Source organism: Drosophila serrata, unplaced genomic scaffold, assembly GCF_035046125.1.
Source record: "Drosophila serrata isolate PLE 108 unplaced genomic scaffold, ASM3504612v1 contig_204, whole genome shotgun sequence".
Taxonomy (NCBI): Eukaryota; Metazoa; Arthropoda; class Insecta; order Diptera; family Drosophilidae; genus Drosophila; species Drosophila serrata.
Window position 1 is genome coordinate 123186 of NW_028257102.1, and position 16096 is coordinate 139281.

The 16096-nt window shown below is 50.5% G+C and overlaps 2 protein-coding genes across 3 annotated transcripts; both read right to left on the minus strand.

Annotated features, from left to right (window-relative positions):
* Positions 1-12: 12 nt before the first annotated feature.
* On the minus strand, positions 13-7010 carry prc (collagen IV-like protein pericardin). Of its 2 annotated transcripts, XM_086829385.1 has the most exons (9): positions 6928-7010; positions 6084-6219; positions 5749-5825; positions 5583-5686; positions 5354-5518; positions 1887-5297; positions 1285-1834; positions 1100-1225; positions 13-1033 (listed from the first exon to the last, which is right to left on the minus strand). In XM_086829385.1, exons 2-9 carry the CDS (start codon positions 6153-6155, stop codon positions 274-276), a joined length of 5265 nt encoding a protein of 1754 aa, XP_086685511.1. In that variant the 5' UTR covers positions 6156-6219; positions 6928-7010; the 3' UTR covers positions 13-273. The 2 variants fall into 2 exon arrangements, with proteins under 2 accessions (XP_086685511.1, XP_086685512.1); XM_086829386.1 differs by lacking the exon at positions 6928-7010 and having other exon boundaries at positions 6084-6293.
* Positions 7011-8272: 1262 nt separating this feature from the next.
* Muc68E (Mucin 68E) lies at positions 8273-16088 on the minus strand. The gene is made up of 2 exons (XM_020946330.2): positions 8454-16088; positions 8273-8396 (listed from the first exon to the last, which is right to left on the minus strand). Exon 1 carries the CDS (start codon positions 15942-15944, stop codon positions 8460-8462), a length of 7485 nt encoding a protein of 2494 aa, XP_020801989.2. The 5' UTR covers positions 15945-16088; the 3' UTR covers positions 8273-8396; positions 8454-8459.
* Positions 16089-16096: the final 8 nt, after the last annotated feature.

Genomic DNA, 16096 nt, shown 5'->3' on the forward strand with positions numbered 1-16096 from the left:
AGAAAGATTTCCTTTTGTTTTGGTTTGTGATTTGTTATTAAATATTAATTACAGTGGCAAAACGTACAAAATATTCAAAGAATGGCAGTGAAAATATATAAAATTACTTGCGAAAAACACTTAAATGCTTATAAACATGCTGCATCGAAATACAAATTAGGTGTTTGTAGATGGCAGTTAGTTAAGCTGTTCTACAATTGAGCCCCTTTGGAACTGATCTACTATGTATAATATGGGTGGGGTGTTGTTGAAGGTCTCTTTCTGGCTGCTTCTCTAGCACTTGCCGTTGGTCGGGGCCTTTGGGCGGCAGATTTTGCTCCTTCCGTTTGCACCATAAACAATGTTGCACGAGAAGGTGAAGTAGCCGCACGTCGATGACTTGGTGTAGTACGTGGACTGGAAGTTCTTGTTCTCCTGCGGCGGATTCTTGCTGTTGTCCATGCTGCCAGTCACGGACTTGGTGACGGTGACATAACTGTCTGGAGCACGATGGATTGGCTTGTCGCCACGAATCGGGCCCTCACCGTCTGTGTCAGCTGTGATTTCAACCTTGTTGGTAGGGTGCAGCTCCAGGGCCTTGGTGTGGAACTTCTTTTGCACGTTGACAGTGCCTCGGAACCCTGGTGGAATTGCCTCGGTGGTCGAGGGTACGGTGTAGGTATTAACCTTTCCATTTTGCTTTTGGACCACTTGGTACTTGTCACCTGCCCCAGGTGCCACCACGGCCTTTTGTGCCTGCGTGGGCGAAGACTGTGTGTAGGCTTGTGGCTCGGGTGTAGTCTCTGGCTTCGCAATGTTCGCCGGCTTTGGGCTTTCTTCCAACTTGACCGGCTTCTCGTTATAGTACTCATCTTCATCATACTCATCGGGTTCGTTTTCGTCCTCGTCTTCGTACTGAGAAGGCTCTGCCGGGTCCGGCTTATCGTCCTTGACAGTGTCCTCTTTGGTTTTAGTGGACTTGAGCTCGGGCAATCGCTCTGACTCATCAGTAAGCGCTGGTCCGCTATACACGGCATCAGCACGATCAGTAACACTGCAAATATGATTTAAAAAAAAAAACGTACTTCCTTTCTCATCATCAACTTCTTGAGTTACTTACGCATTGCCATTGTTTCCGAACTGACTGATGGTATTAAACAGTTCTCGGTTTTGTTCCCTGTAAGATGCCACTTGCTCCTTGGTTCCCGATGCGGATTGTGCGGCTCCATGGTACGAGACGCCAAAGCTGCAATTCAAACCCAATGAATAAACTTTTATAAAGTCCTACTGTCGCTATTGACTAACCTGGAGGTTCCATGGATCTGTGAGCTACTCTGACTAGAGTGAGCACCGGAAGATGATGAGGCCTGGCCACCACCATTAGCCGCCGGCGGGTTAGCTTCTTGACCAGGACGGAACCCGATCTGTGCTTGGGAAGACGTTTGACCAGGTCCGCTCGACTGAGCATCGGCCAGGCCACCCTTGTCGTTGGCGTGCACCTCGCTCTGGCTCTGCTGGATAATACCTCCGCTCTGCGAGGAGGCCTTGGTGCCGCCGTCCTTGCCTACTTGCACCTGCGCTTGCGACTGGGCGGGTCCACCTGAGCCCTGCGACTGACTCACGGCTCCATCCGCGTTTCCTGTCACCTGAGCACTGGCAGCGCGATCTGCATCCGAGGTCATCGCACTGGCACTGAAGGTGCCGCCCGAGCTGTAGGTACCAGACACCTGGGTCTTTGCTGTTCCGCCGTTCTTCTTGCCCTGAGCACTTGCGGAGGCCTGTCCGTCTCCAATTGTAGACTCTGCCTGGGAGAAGGCGTCGTCAACTCCACCAACACCGGAAGCACCAGGAACACCTGCAAATAATTAATAGTGACCTGGCGACAACTTTAAAAAGCTTCAACTTACCAACGCCACCTCCAACACCACCAGCACCTCCCACACCGCCGGTACCCGGAGCCACACCTGTTCCAGCCGTATAACGTCCCGGTGCTCCAATTTGACTGCCTCCACCAGGCAGTGCCACTTGACCACCTGTCTGGGGACCGTAACCAGGTTGACCTGTACCGGAGGCTCCCGGTAACGTACCATACCCGGGTTGTCCGCCTCCAATTCCTGTTTGACCACTAACTCCTGGCTGCGATCCATAACCGGGTTGTCCACCTCCAATACCGGTTTGACCACCAACTCCTGGCTGTGATCCGTATCCGGGCTGTCCACCTCCGATTCCGGTCTGACCACCAACTCCTGGCTGTGAGCCGTATCCGGGTTGTCCGCCTACAATTCCTGTCGGACCGCCAACTCCTGGCTGTGATCCGTATCCGGGCTGTCCACCTCCGATTCCAGTCTGACCACCAACTCCTGGCTGCGATCCATAACCGGGGTGTCCGCTTCCAATTCCTGTTTGACCACTAACTCCTGGTTGCGATCCGTATCCGGGTTGTCCACCTCCAATACCGGTTTGACCACCAACTCCTGGCTGTAATCCGTATCCGGGCTGTCTACCTCCGATTCCGGTCTGACCACCAACTCCTGGCTGAGATCCAAAACCGGGTTGTCCTCCTCCGATTCCGGTTTGACCACCAACTCCTGGCTGCGATCCATAACCGGGTTGGCCGCCTCCAATTCCAGTTTGACCACCAACTCCTGGTTGCGGTCCGTATCCGGGTTGTCCACCTCCGATTCCAGTTTGACCACCAACTCCTGGCTGCAATCCGTATCCGGGCTGGCCACCTCCGATTCCGGTTTGACCACCAACTAATGGCTGTGATCCGTATCCGGGTTGTCCACCTCCGATTCCGGTTTGACCACCAACTCCTGGCTGCGATCCATAACCGGGTTGTCCGCTTCCAATTCCTGTTTGACCACTAACTCCTGGTTGCGATCCGTATCCGGGTTGTCCACCTCCAATACCGGTTTGACCACCAACTCCTGGCTGTAATCCGTATCCGGGCTGTCTACCTCCGATTCCGGTCTGACCACCAACTCCTGGCTGAGATCCAAAACCGGGTTGTCCTCCTCCGATTCCGGTTTGACCACCAACTCCTGGCTGCGATCCATAACCGGGTTGGCCGCCTCCAATTCCAGTTTGACCACCAACTCCTGGTTGCGGTCCGTATCCGGGTTGTCCACCTCCAATACCGGTTTGACCACCAACACCTGGCTGCGATCCGTATCCAGGTTGTCCACCTCCGATTCCGGTTTGACCACCAACTAATGGCTGTGATCCGTATCCGGGTTGTCCACCTCCGATTCCGGTTTGACCACCAACTCCTGGCTGCGGTCCGTATCCGGTTTGTCCGCCTCCAATTCCTGGCTGACCACCAACTCCAGGTTGTGATCCATAGCCGGGTTGTACGCCTCCAAATCCAGTTTGACCACCAACTCCTGTCTGTGATCCGTATCCGGGCTGTCCACCTCCAATTCCAGTTTGACCACCAACTCCTGGCTGCGGTCCGTATCCGGGCTGGCCACCTCCGATTCCTGTCTGACCACCAACTCCTGGCTGCGATCCATAACCGGGTTGTCCGCCTCCAATTCCTGATTGACCACTAACTCCTGGTTGCGATCCGTATCCTGGTTGTCCGCCTCCGATTCCGGTCTGACCACCAACTCCTGGCTGTGATCCGTATCCGGGTTGTCCTCCTCCAATACCGGTTTGACCACCAACTCCTGGCTGTGATCCGTATCCGGGCTGCCCACCTCCAATACCCGTCTGACCACCAACACCTGGCTGTGATCCATATCCTGGGAGCCCACCTCCTATTCCGGTCTGACCACCAACTCCTGGTTGCGATCTATAACCGGGTTGTCCACCTCCAATTCCAGTTTGACCACTAACTCCTGGCTGCGATCCATAACCGGGTTGTCCGCCTCCAATTCCAGTTTGACCACCAACTCCTGGCTGCGACCCAAAACCGGGTTGTCCCCCTCCAATTCCAGTTGGACCACCAACTCCTGGCTGCGATCCATAACCGGGTTGTCCGCCTCCAATTCCTGATTGACCACTAACTCCTGGTTGCGATCCGTATCCTGGTTGTCCGCCTCCGATTCCGGTCTGACCACCAACTCCTGGCTGTGATCCGTATCCGGGCTGCCCACCTCCAATACCGGTCTGACCACCAACACCTGGCTGTGATCCATATCCGGTCTGACCACCAACTCCTGGTTGCGATCTATAACCGGGTTGTCCACCTCCAATTCCAGTTTGACCACTAACTCCTGGCTGCGATCCATAACCGGGTTGTCCACCTCCAATTCCTGTCTGACCACCAACTCCTGGCTGTGATCCGTATCCGGGCTGTCCACCTCCGATTCCGGTTTGACCACCAACTCCTGGCTGCGATCCGTATCCAGGTTGTCCACCTTCGATTCCGGTTTGACCACCAACTCCTGGCTGCGATCCATACCCGCGACTTCCGTATCCTGGCTGTCCAACAGTCACGGTTGTTTGACCAACTCCTGGTTGAGATCCGTATCCGGGTTGTCCGCCTCCAATACCGGTCTGATCACCAACACCTGGCTGTGATCCATATCCGGTCTGACCACCAACTCCTGGTTGCGATCTATAACCGGGTTGTCCACCTCCAATTCCAGTTTGACCACTAACTCCTGGCTGCGATCCATAACCGGGTTGTCCACCTCCAATTCCTGTCTGACCACCAACTCCTGGCTGTAATCCGTATCCGGGCTGTCCGCCTCCAATTCCAGTTTGACCACCAACTCCTGGCTGCGATCCATAACCGGGTTGTCCTCCTCCAATTCCGGTTGGACCACCAACTCCTGGCTGTCCACCCGTGGTTCCTGTCTGACCACCAACTCCTGGCTGACCTCCGGGTTGACCAATTTGTTGGGTTCCGTATCCTGGCTGTCCGACACCTCCAGTTTGAGTTCCTCGGGGCTGTCCTCCAGATACTCCTGGCTGACCACCTATTCCAGGTTGAGCTCCATATCCCGGCTGTCCTCCAGAGACCCCTGTCTGTCCAGCAGCACCAGGCCGAGGAGCGTATCCGGGTTGACCGTCACCAGAACCAGTTTGGTCACCAACACCAAATCCGGGAGTTCCACCCAATCCAGTCTGAGGTCCTGTTTGACCTCCAACTCCTGGCTGTCCTCCACCAATTCCGGCTTGTGTACCTGCACCATCTCCAGGTCGGCCGCCAACTTGACCTCCATATCCGGGTTGACTTCCGCCAATACCCTGTGATCCGCCGATTCCCGGCTGTCCTCCATATCCAGGCAGGCCGCCAACTCCGGGCTGTCCGCCAAATCCTGGCTGACCACTGACACCTGGCTGACCACCGGCTACACCCTGCGCACCTGTTTTTTAATGTATCATTGATTAAAAAGATGAAGATGATGATTTGACTGCTTACCTCCACCTGGTAGGCTGATAATAGAATCGGGCCTGCCGGCAATACTAGATCCACTGGCGTCCAGTATTCTGCCGGAAGATGGGTAATCTGTTTGGTAGCCAGAACATCCACTACAGTCCCCTGATGAGAACTGACTCTGGGCCTGACCCATGCCATGGGTGCCAGCTGCGGAACAGGTGCACAATTAAAGTAGGGTTGTCATTCACAGAAAACATCGAGTTTGACTTACAGACAGTTGAGCGAGATCCATTTTCGGTGGCCTCTGCCTCCGCCTTGCCATCCTCCTCGGGCTTACCGAAGTTTAAGTACTGAGACTGGGTCTGTCCCCTAGAACTGGGGAAAAGGATAGTCCGGTCGTACTTTTTCCAGCCCTTGACTTTATATTTTCTACTTACTAGCCTCTGCCGCTTCTCTTTTCTCTCTGCAGGTCGATCGCACTAGTAGCCTCGTCTTCGGTTGCTAGTGATTTTTCCTGTAAGTGAGATTGAAACGATTTAAGTTCAATGCTAATGTCAGCTTTATCACAAAACATTTCACATGCGTCGTGTTGTCTCTGTGTGTGCCCCCAATTCTGGTCTGTTTCCGAAACTGACCTTGGTCAAATTAGGTCTTATCGCCTTTTATTCGAACCGAGTTCATTTGCATTGAACTACTCTAGTTTCATTCTGACTCTTCTCATACACACAACCCCACAGACTCCCCCGGATTCATCAACAATTTTGACACTTACAATGGCAGCTCCATTTGCGCATGTCACGAGGAGCACAACGCCAAGTAGCAGGCCCCAGCGAAAGGGCAACATTTCAATAAATCAATTTCTGAATCCAATTGAAATGCGACGACGTTGTCTCGACACAACCAGCAAACTGTGAAATGGAATAATATAGTATTATCAACACATTTTATTAGCCTATACTCCTTCGCTCATCATGGTCGGTCTGTTGTCACTTTCAGGGGTTATCACTTTTATTTTAAATGAGCTCACACGATTCTGCTAAATGCCAAAAAAATACAATAAATCTTGAGTTTATTTTAAGGCTTCAGAGGTGATGATGTAATCATTTATATTTTTTGTTTTAGGTGTACTATTGTAATATTTTCTTGGAAACTAATAGGTATAAAATAAGCATATGGATTGTCCTTGTTGAATATATTTATTAAAGTCGAAGAATCCATTTTAATATTAATATTTTGTGATGATTTTTGGTTAGACATATTCTGTAATCCATCGATTTGTATTATTTATGTTGGTGTTTTTACTATTGGTTTTTTATTTGTTAGCATTTTTTTTCCTGTGAGTGACGTCTTTTTTTTAAATATATATGGGTATCTGTTTTGCAATTGTTTAAACCATTTTAAATTATGTCTTTTGCACACACTTAATCATTGTTTTGTAATGTATCCTTTAAGAAAATTTCACAACACAAAAGTATCCTTTAGCTTTAAGAAGCTAGTTTAGCCTTTTAGTTCACTGATTTTATGATATTAGATTTATTTATTTGTTGATCCTTTATCCAACATGTTTGAGTGAATTAAGCCCGTTGTATCCTTGCTCGAATTTCAAAGACACATACTTCTTCGCCTGCGTGTGTTAGGATTCCAAGGGAGATTTTTCCGATTTGCTTCCGATCGCGACAACTGCTGGATTGCGAATAACGCTGGTCTATCCGAGCATCAAAACTCTAGAGCTTGAGTACAACTCAAATTCATTGAAGGCGAGCAATTTCCAATACATTTGCATTTAGCCAGCAAGCAGCATGAATATTTATGTAGGACTCACACAACCTCAGTGTGCCTGGTATCTGCCTTATCGCACACTCAGACAATCACACACAGAGCTCACCCCTCAGAGACGGACCAGGGCACTTAGAGCTGCGAGCTGGGAGCTATGAGCTCCGTGCTCCGAGCTTGGAGCTCGTCGCCAGTGCCATTCATTCGAGTGTCTATTCCATTACGTATCAGCGCTTTGATCGTGTCAATCGATCACTTGGTCGCCTGGCAATGGATGGGGAAACGATGCCCTCCCCGCCGGCGCAATGAGTTTCTGTGGGCATTACAACATCATCGTCTTCGCCAACGGATGGGGGAGACTTTTGACCCATTTTAAGGAAATGTGCTGGCATTTATTAGCATATAAAGATACGCAATTGTATATCTCTTGGATACATTTTCAAGTGTGTCCCTACATCGGCTTATATGCTTTGAATGTCTTGGTCTTTTTACGTCTGGTGAGAGCGTATTATTGCTGTTGTTTTTAGATCCCAAAGGAACCTATTTTATTGGCGAGAGGCTTTATTTTGATTCCGACGGAAGTGATTCGCCTTTGATAACCTTTGAAACTCAAAATTTTCGCTTTGGCTTGTGGTTAGACAGTCCATCGTCATATCTATATATAGATCAGCCTTTCCAAGCCCCCATCCCATCCCATGTTGAGTCCGGTTATTTTCTTATCTCTGAAAGCTTCTAACAAGCCATGTGTTTGAATTGAAGTCAAGCATTAAATTTTTAATTTTTTAAAGGCCCAACCAACGACTGTATTGATGGGGTATGTTTCAAGGCTACTTATATTTTTAATTAAAGCCTAGTTTGATACGATCAAGAAAATATGTGTAGGAAATTTTCAAACTCAAGCTTCCGACAATACGGATACCGTTTTCTTGAACTACCTAATACTTGAAATTTCTTAACTAAATTAAATTGATATTTGCAATGTTGACAACGATTTTAAAATATAATTATGGTGTAAAACAAAGCACGCACTTATGATGCCAGATGTATGTATTTTGTGCATACCTTAATTTCTATGCTAAGGGGGTAACAAAATGTTCAAAGTGTTTATGCATATTCAAATAAATTTGCCTACAGCCAAAAAGCAAATCTATTTAGAACATCTTCAAAAGGCTAATTGAAATGGGAACATTTTAGATTTGGTGTCTTTATTAATTGAGAAAAGCCGTTATATTAATACAAATATAAGGTTCTCTATTATAAGGTATCCATTATCAAGTGTTACGAAGACTTAAAGCATCGAATTTGGCATGTTCTGTAATCATAAGACTATTATTTTTATATATATAAAGTTGAAATGTTTCTTATATACCTTTATTTATTGACAGAATCGTTTAGACTTTTCGCATATTGCTTTAATGGGATTCCAGTAAAGCCCTGAATTACAGCTCATTAGAATTCCGCTCGATCCGACACACTTGATATATTTGGAACAGTCACCAGGGAAAACATCAAAAAGCGTTCCTGCTGCACAGGAAATGGATTCACTTGCTCTCTCATTGTTGCAGTGGTCATTTGACCAAACACACGACTTAATATCTGCATTCCAAAACAAATTATCCGGACATTTTCTTTCAAATGGCTCCCCGTTGCTGCACTGAATGTATTTGGTACAGTCTGTTGGGTGTGCCACAAAGTCTACTCCAGGACTGCACACCTTTTCTTCTGGATTCTCATTTTCCTCATTATTATAACAAACGGATGGGTCATCACTGCAATAGTATGCCTTGTAGTCCCAAAACAGATTGCCTGAACACTCAAAGTTATATTCATATCCATTTGAACACTGAATGAATTTATGGCAATTAGTTGGATGGGGTAGATATGGATATCCGCTATTACAGGAGAGGGGTGGCAACGTAGAATCCGTGGTTGCAGACGAGGAAGTTGATTCTGTGGTTTCAGAAGAGGAAGACTCAGTAGATGCTGTACTTGTGGATACTGCTGGAGATGAACTCCATTCCGACGAGGATGACGCTTCAGTGCTACTCTCCGGAAGTACAGATGTTGAAGTCACTGGGACTGTTTCGTCACTTCCATTTGTTGTTGAATCTTGATCAGCTGTTGTACTTTTTTCTGGAACCGTAGAGGTTATCTCTGTTGTAGTACTGTCGGTGGTTTTGGACGGTTCAGTCGAAGGATCCTGTGAAGTTGTAGTAGTTTCTTCTGGAACCGCAGTAGTTGTAGTTGCAGTCGAGGCTGTCGTACTCTCATCTGGGCTGGCTGTAGTTGTCTCTGGAGCAGCCGTTGATGGATCCTCTCCTGGTGTTGTAGTTTCGTCGTGGGCTGTGGTGGAATCCTCGACAGTCGTTGTCTCTGGAGCCGCAGTCGTACTCTCATCTGGGATGGCAGTAGTTGTATCTGGAGCAGCCGAACTCTCATCTGGGCTGGCTGTTGTTGTCTCTGGAGCAGCCGTCGATGGATCCTCTCCCGGTGTTGTAGTTTCGCCGTCGGCTGTGGTGGAATCCTCTGTCGTCGTCGTCTCTGAAGGCGCAGTCGTACTCTCATCTGGGATGGCAGTAGATGTATCTGGAGCAGCCGTTGATGGATTCTCTCCTGGTGTTGTAGTTTCGCCGTCGGCTGTAGTGGAATCCTCTATCGTCGTCGTCTCTGAAGGCGCAGTCGTACTCTCATCTGGGATGGCAGTAGTTGTATCTGGAGCAGCCGAACTCTCATCTGGGCTGGCTGTAGTTGTCTCTGGAGCAGCCGTCGATGGATCCTCTCCCGGTGTTGTAGTTTCGTCGTCGGCTGTGGTGGAATCCTCTACAGTCGTTGTCTCTGGAGCCGCAGTCGTGGAATCCTGAGAGGCTGTCGTACTCTCATCTGGGATGACAGAAGTTGTCTCTGGAGCAGCCGTCGATGGATCCTCTCCCGGTGTTGTAGTTTCGCCGTCGGCTGTGGTGGAATCCTCTATCGTCGTTGTCTCTGGAGTCGCAGTCGTACTCTCATCTGGGATGGCAGTAGTTGTATCTGGAGCAGCCGTTGATGGATTCTCTCCTGGTGTTGTAGTTTCGCCGTGGGCTGTAGTGGAATCCTCTATCGTCGTCGTCTCTGAAGGCGCAGTCGTACTCTCATCTGGGATGGCAGTAGATGTATCTGGAGCAGCCGTTGATGGATTCTCTCCTGGTGTTGTAGTTTCGCCGTCGGCTGTAGTGGAATCCTCTATCGTCGTCGTCTCTGAAGGCGCAGTCGTACTCTCATCTGGGATGGCAGTAGTTGTATCTGGAGCAGCCGAACTCTCATCTGGGCTGGCTGTAGTTGTCTCTGGAGCAGCCGTCGATGGATCCTCTCCCGGTGTTGTAGTTTCGCCGTCGGCTGTGGTGGAATCCTCTGTCGTCGTCGTCTCTGAAGGCGCAGTCGTACTCTCATCTGGGATGGCAGTAGATGTATCTGGAGCAGCCGTTGATGGATCCTCTCCCGGTGTTGTAGTTTCGTCGTCGGCTGTAGTGGAATCCTCTATCGTCGTTGTCTCTTGAGGCGCAGTCGTACTCTCATCTGGGATGGCAGTAGTTGTATCTGGAGCAGCCGAACTCTCATCTGGGCTGGCTGTAGTTGTCTCTGGAGCAGCCGTCGATGGATCCTCTCCCGGTGTTGTAGTTTCGCCGTCGGCTGTAGTGGAATCCTCTATCGTCGTCGTCTCTGAAGGCGCAGTCGTACTCTCATCTGGGATGGCAGTAGATGTATCTGGAGCAGCCGAACTCTCATCTGGGATAGCTGTAGTTGTCTCTGGAGCAGCCGTCGATGGATCCTCTCCCGGTGTTGTAGTTTCGTCGTCGGCTGTAGTGGAATCCTCTATCGTCGTTGTCTCTTGAGGCGCAGTCGTACTCTCATCTGGGATGGCAGTAGTTGTATCTGGAGCAGCCGAACTCTCATCTGGGCTGGCTGTAGTTGTCTCTGGAGCAGAAGTTGATGGATCCTCTCCCGGTGTTGTAGTTTCGTCGTCGGCTGTGGTGGAATCCTCTATCGTCGTTGTCTCTGGAGTCGCAGTCGTACTCTCATCTGGGATGGCAGTAGATGTATCTGGAGCAGCCGTTGATGGATCCTCTCCCGGTGTTGTAGTTTCGTCGTCGGCTGTAGTGGAATCCTCTATCGTCGTTGTCTCTTGAGGCGCAGTCGTACTCTCATCTGGGATGGCAGTAGTTGTATCTGGAGCAGCCGAACTCTCATCTGGGCTGGCTGTAGTTGTCTCTGGAGCAGCCGTCGATGGATCCTCTCCCGGTGTTGTAGTTTCGTCGTCGGCTGTAGTGGAATCCTCCATCGTCGTTGTCTCTTGAGGCGCAGTCGTACTCTCATCTGGGATGGCAGTAGTTGTATCTGGAGCAGCCGAACTCTCATCTGGGATAGCTGTAGTTGTCTCTGGAGCAGCCGTCGATGGATCCTCTCCCGGTGTTGTAGCTTCGTCGTCGGCTGTAGTGGAATCCTCTATCGTCGTTGTCTCTGGAGGCGCAGTCGTGCTCTCATCTGGAATGGCAGTAGTTGTATCTGGAGCAGCCGAACTCTCATCTGGGCTTGCTGTAGTTGTCTCTGGAGCAGAAGTTGATGGATCCTCTCCCGGTGTTGTAGTTTCGCCGTCGGCTGTGGTGGAATCCTCTATCGTCGTCGTCTCTGAAGGCGCAGTCGTACTCTCATCTGGGATGGCAGTAGTTGTATCTGGAGCAGCCGAACTCTCATCTGGGCTGGCTGTAGTTGTCTCTGGAGCAGAAGTTGATGGATCCTCTCCCGGTGTTGTAGTTTCGCCGTCGGCTGTAGTGGAATCCTCTATCGTCGTTGTCTCTGGAGGCGCAGTCGTACTCTCATCTGGGATGGCAGTAGATGTATCTGGAGCAGCCGTTGATGGATCCTCTCTCGGTGTTGTAGTTTTGCCGTCGGCTGTGGTGGAATCCTCTATCGTCGTCGTCTCTGAAGGCGCAGTCGTACTCTCATCTGGGCTGGCTGTAGTTGTCTCTGGAGCAGAAGTTGATGGATCCTCTCCCGGTGTTGTAGTTTTGCCATCGGCTGTGGTGGAATCCTCTATCGTCGTCGTCTCTGAAGGGGCAGTCGTACTCTCATCTGGGCTGGCTGTAGTTGTCTCTGGAGCAGAAGTTGATGGATCCTCTCCCGGTGTTGTAGCTTCGTCGTCGGCTGTAGTGGAATCCTCTATCGTCGTCGTCTCTGAAGGCGCAGTCGTACTCTCATCTGGGATGGCAGTAGTTGTATCTGGAGCAGCCGAACTCTCATCTGGGCTGGCTGTAGTTGTCTCTGGAGCAGAAGTTGATGGATCCTCTCCCGGTGTTGTAGTTTTGCCGTCGGCTGTGGTAGAATCCTCTATCGTCGTCGTCTCTGAAGGCGCAGTCGTACTCTCATCTGGGATGGCAGTAGTTGTATCTGGAGCAGCCGAACTCTCATCTGGGCTGGCTGTAGTTGTCTCTGGAGTAGAAGTTGATGGATCCTCTCCCGGTGTTGTAGTTTCGCCGTCGGCTGTGGTGGAATCCTCTATCGTCGTCGTCTCTGAAGGCGCAGTCGTACTCTCATCTGGGATGGCAGTAGTTGTATCTGGAGCAGCCGAACTCTCATCTGGGCTGGCTGTAGTTGTCTCTGGAGCATCCGTCGATGGATCCTCTCCCGGTGTTGTAGTTTCGCCGTCGGCTGTAGTGGAATCCTCTATCGTCGTTGTCTCTTGAGGCGCAGTCGTACTCTCATCTGGGCTGGCTGTAGTTGTATCTGGAGCAGCCGAACTCTCATCTGGGCTGGCTGTAGTTGTCTCTGGAGTAGAAGTTGATGGATCCTCTCCCGGTGTTGTAGTTTCGCCGTCGGCTGTGGTAGAATCCTCTATCGTCGTCGTCTCTGAAGGCGCAGTCGTACTCTCATCTGGGATGGCAGTAGTTGTATCTGGAGCAGCCGAACTCTCATCTGGGCTGGCTGTAGTTGTCTCTGGAGCAGAAGTTGATGGATCCTCTCCCGGTGTTGTAGTTTTGCCGTCGGCTGTGGTAGAATCCTCTATCGTCGTCGTCTCTGAAGGCGCAGTCGTACTCTCATCTGGGATGGCAGTAGTTGTATCTGGAGCAGCCGAACTCTCATCTGGGCTGGCTGTAGTTGTCTCTGGAGCATCCGTCGATGGATCCTCTCCCGGTGTTGTAGTTTCGCCGTCGGCTGTAGTGGAATCCTCTATCGTCGTCGTCTCTGAAGGCGCAGTCGTACTCTCATCTGGGATGGCAGTAGTTGTATCTGGAGCAGCCGAACTCTCATCTGGGCTGGCTGTAGTTGTCTCTGGAGCAGCCGTCGATGGATCCTCTCCCGGTGTTGTAGTTTCGTCGTCGGCTGTAGTGGAATCCTCTATCGTCGTTGTCTCTTGAGGCGCAGTCGTACTCTCATCTGGGCTGGCAGTAGTTGTATCTGGAGCAGCCGAACTCTCATCTGGGCTGGCTGTAGTTGTCTCTGGAGCAGCCGTCGATGGATCCTCTCCCGGTGTTGTAGTTTCGCCGTCGGCTGTGGTGGAATCCTCTATCGTCGTTGTCTCTGGAGGCGCAGTCGTACTCTCATCTGGGCTGGCAGTAGTTGTATCTGGAGCAGCCGTTGATGGATTCTCTCCTGGTGTTGTAGTTTCGCCGTGGGCTGTAGTGGAATCCTCTATCGTCGTCGTCTCTGAAGGCGCAGTCGTACTCTCATCTGGGATGGCAGTAGATGTATCTGGAGCAGCCGTTGATGGATTCTCTCCTGGTGTTGTAGTTTCGCCGTCGGCTGTAGTGGAATCCTCTATCGTCGTCGTCTCTGAAGGCGCAGTCGTACTCTCATCTGGGATGGCAGTAGTTGTCTCTGGAGCAGCCGTCGATGGATCCTCTCCCGGTGTTGTAGTTTCGCCGTCGGCTGTAGTGGAATCCTCTATCGTCGTCGTCTCTGAAGGCGCAGTCGTACTCTCATCTGGGATGGCAGTAGTTGTATCTGGAGCAGCCGAACTCTCATCTGGGCTGGCTGTAGTTGTCTCTGGAGCAGCCGTCGATGGATCCTCTCCCGGTGTTGTAGTTTCGCCGTCGGCTGTGGTGGAATCCTCTGTCGTCGTCGTCTCTGAAGGCGCAGTCGTACTCTCATCTGGGATGGCAGTAGATGTATCTGGAGCAGCCGTTGATGGATCCTCTCCCGGTGTTGTAGTTTCGTCGTCGGCTGTAGTGGAATCCTCTATCGTCGTTGTCTCTTGAGGCGCAGTCGTACTCTCATCTGGGATGGCAGTAGTTGTATCTGGAGCAGCCGAACTCTCATCTGGGCTGGCTGTAGTTGTCTCTGGAGCAGCCGTCGATGGATCCTCTCCCGGTGTTGTAGTTTCGCCGTCGGCTGTAGTGGAATCCTCTATCGTCGTCGTCTCTGAAGGCGCAGTCGTACTCTCATCTGGGATGGCAGTAGTTGTATCTGGAGCAGCCGAACTCTCATCTGGGCTGGCTGTAGTTGTCTCTGGAGCAGCCGTCGATGGATCCTCTCCCGGTGTTGTAGTTTCGTCGTCGGCTGTAGTGGAATCCTCTATCGTCGTTGTCTCTTGAGGCGCAGTCGTACTCTCATCTGGGCTGGCAGTAGTTGTATCTGGAGCACCCGAACTCTCATCTGGGCTGGCTGTAGTTGTCTCTGGAGCAGCCGTCGATGGATCCTCTCCCGGTGTTGTAGTTTCGCCGTCGGCTGTGGTGGAATCCTCTATCGTCGTTGTCTCTGGAGTCGCAGTCGTACTCTCATCTGGGATGGCAGTAGTTGTATCTGGAGCAGCCGAACTCTCATCTGGGATGGCAGTAGTTGTCTCTGGAGCAGCCGTTGATGGCTCCTTTCCCGGTGTTGTAGTTTCGTCGTCGGCTGTAGTGGAATCCTCTATCGTCGTCGTCTCTGGAGGCGCAGTCGTACTGTCATCTGGGATGGCAGTAGATGTATCTGGAGCAGCCGAACTCTCATCTGGGCTGGCTGTAGTTGTCTCTGGAGCAGCCGTCGATGGATCCTCTCCCGGTGTTGTAGTTTCGCCGTCGGCTGTGGTGGAATCCTCTATCGTCGTCGTCTCTGAAGGCGCAGTCGTACTCTCATCTGGGATGGCAGTAGTTGTATCTGGAGCAGCCGAACTCTCATCTGGGCTGGCTGTAGTTGTCTCTGGAGCAGAAGTTGATGGATCCTCTCCCGGTGTTGTAGTTTCGCCGTCGGCTGTGGTGGAATCCTCTATCGTCGTTGTCTCTGGAGGCGCAGTCGTACTCTTATCTGGGATGGCAGTAGTTGTATCTGGAGCAGCCGAACTCTCATCTGGGCTCGCTGTAGTTGTCTCTGGAGCAGCCGTTGATGGATCCTCTCCCGGTGTTGTAGTTTCGCCTTTGGCTGTAGTGGAATCCTCTTTTGTCGTTGTCTCTGGAGGCGCAGTCGTACTCTCATCTGGGCTGGCTGTAGTTGTATCTGGAGCAGCCGTCGATGGATCCTCTCCCGGTGTCGTAGTTTCGCTGTCGGTTGTGGTGGAATCTTTTATCGTCTCCGAAGGCGGAGTCGAAGAATCGGCATTTTTTCCGAGAAACTTGGAATAAGTGTTTTCATATATCGTTTTTATTTTTGGACCGATGGAAGAATTCGTTGCCTGTTTGTGTACGATTTGTGAGTTTTTATTTTCATTTGTTTTATAATTTTTAGGATTGTCTGCATTTGTTGGTGATGCACTGTTTGAATAACTTGCGAATGGTATGCCACTATTGGCTTGATAGTCTCTCTCTTGAATTTTGAATTCACTTTCCGCTTGTACATGTAATATTTCACTAAATATAATTACTAATCCAATGGTTATTATAAATTCCGGACAGAGCACTTTGTTATAATTCATCGTTACTGGATCGCGTATGAGTTTTGCAAAAACATTTGGTCAAATGATACCCGTGCGTCGTGCATTCATATTTATAACCCTTACGGGAGCTCATTTCCCATCTTATCGGATCTTTTTCGCGAAGCCCGTTGTTATCTTTAAGAGGAACTCAA

Bases quoted from the DNA above. Each gene is read 5' to 3' on its own strand.
- Muc68E (XM_020946330.2), bottom strand. From the start codon at position 15,944: ATGAATTATAACAAAGTGCTCTGTCCGGAATTTATAATAACCATTGGA.
- prc (XM_086829385.1), bottom strand. From the start codon at position 6,155: ATGTTGCCCTTTCGCTGGGGCCTGCTACTTGGCGTTGTGCTCCTCGTG. The intron at 5,687-5,748 runs GTAAGTAGAAAA...CCTTTTCCCCAG, and splicing joins AAGAGAAGCGGCAGAGGCTA to TTCTAGGGGACAGACCCAGT. The intron at 1,835-1,886 runs GTAAGTTGAAGC...AATTATTTGCAG, and splicing joins TGGTGTTGGAGGTGGCGTTG to GTGTTCCTGGTGCTTCCGGT.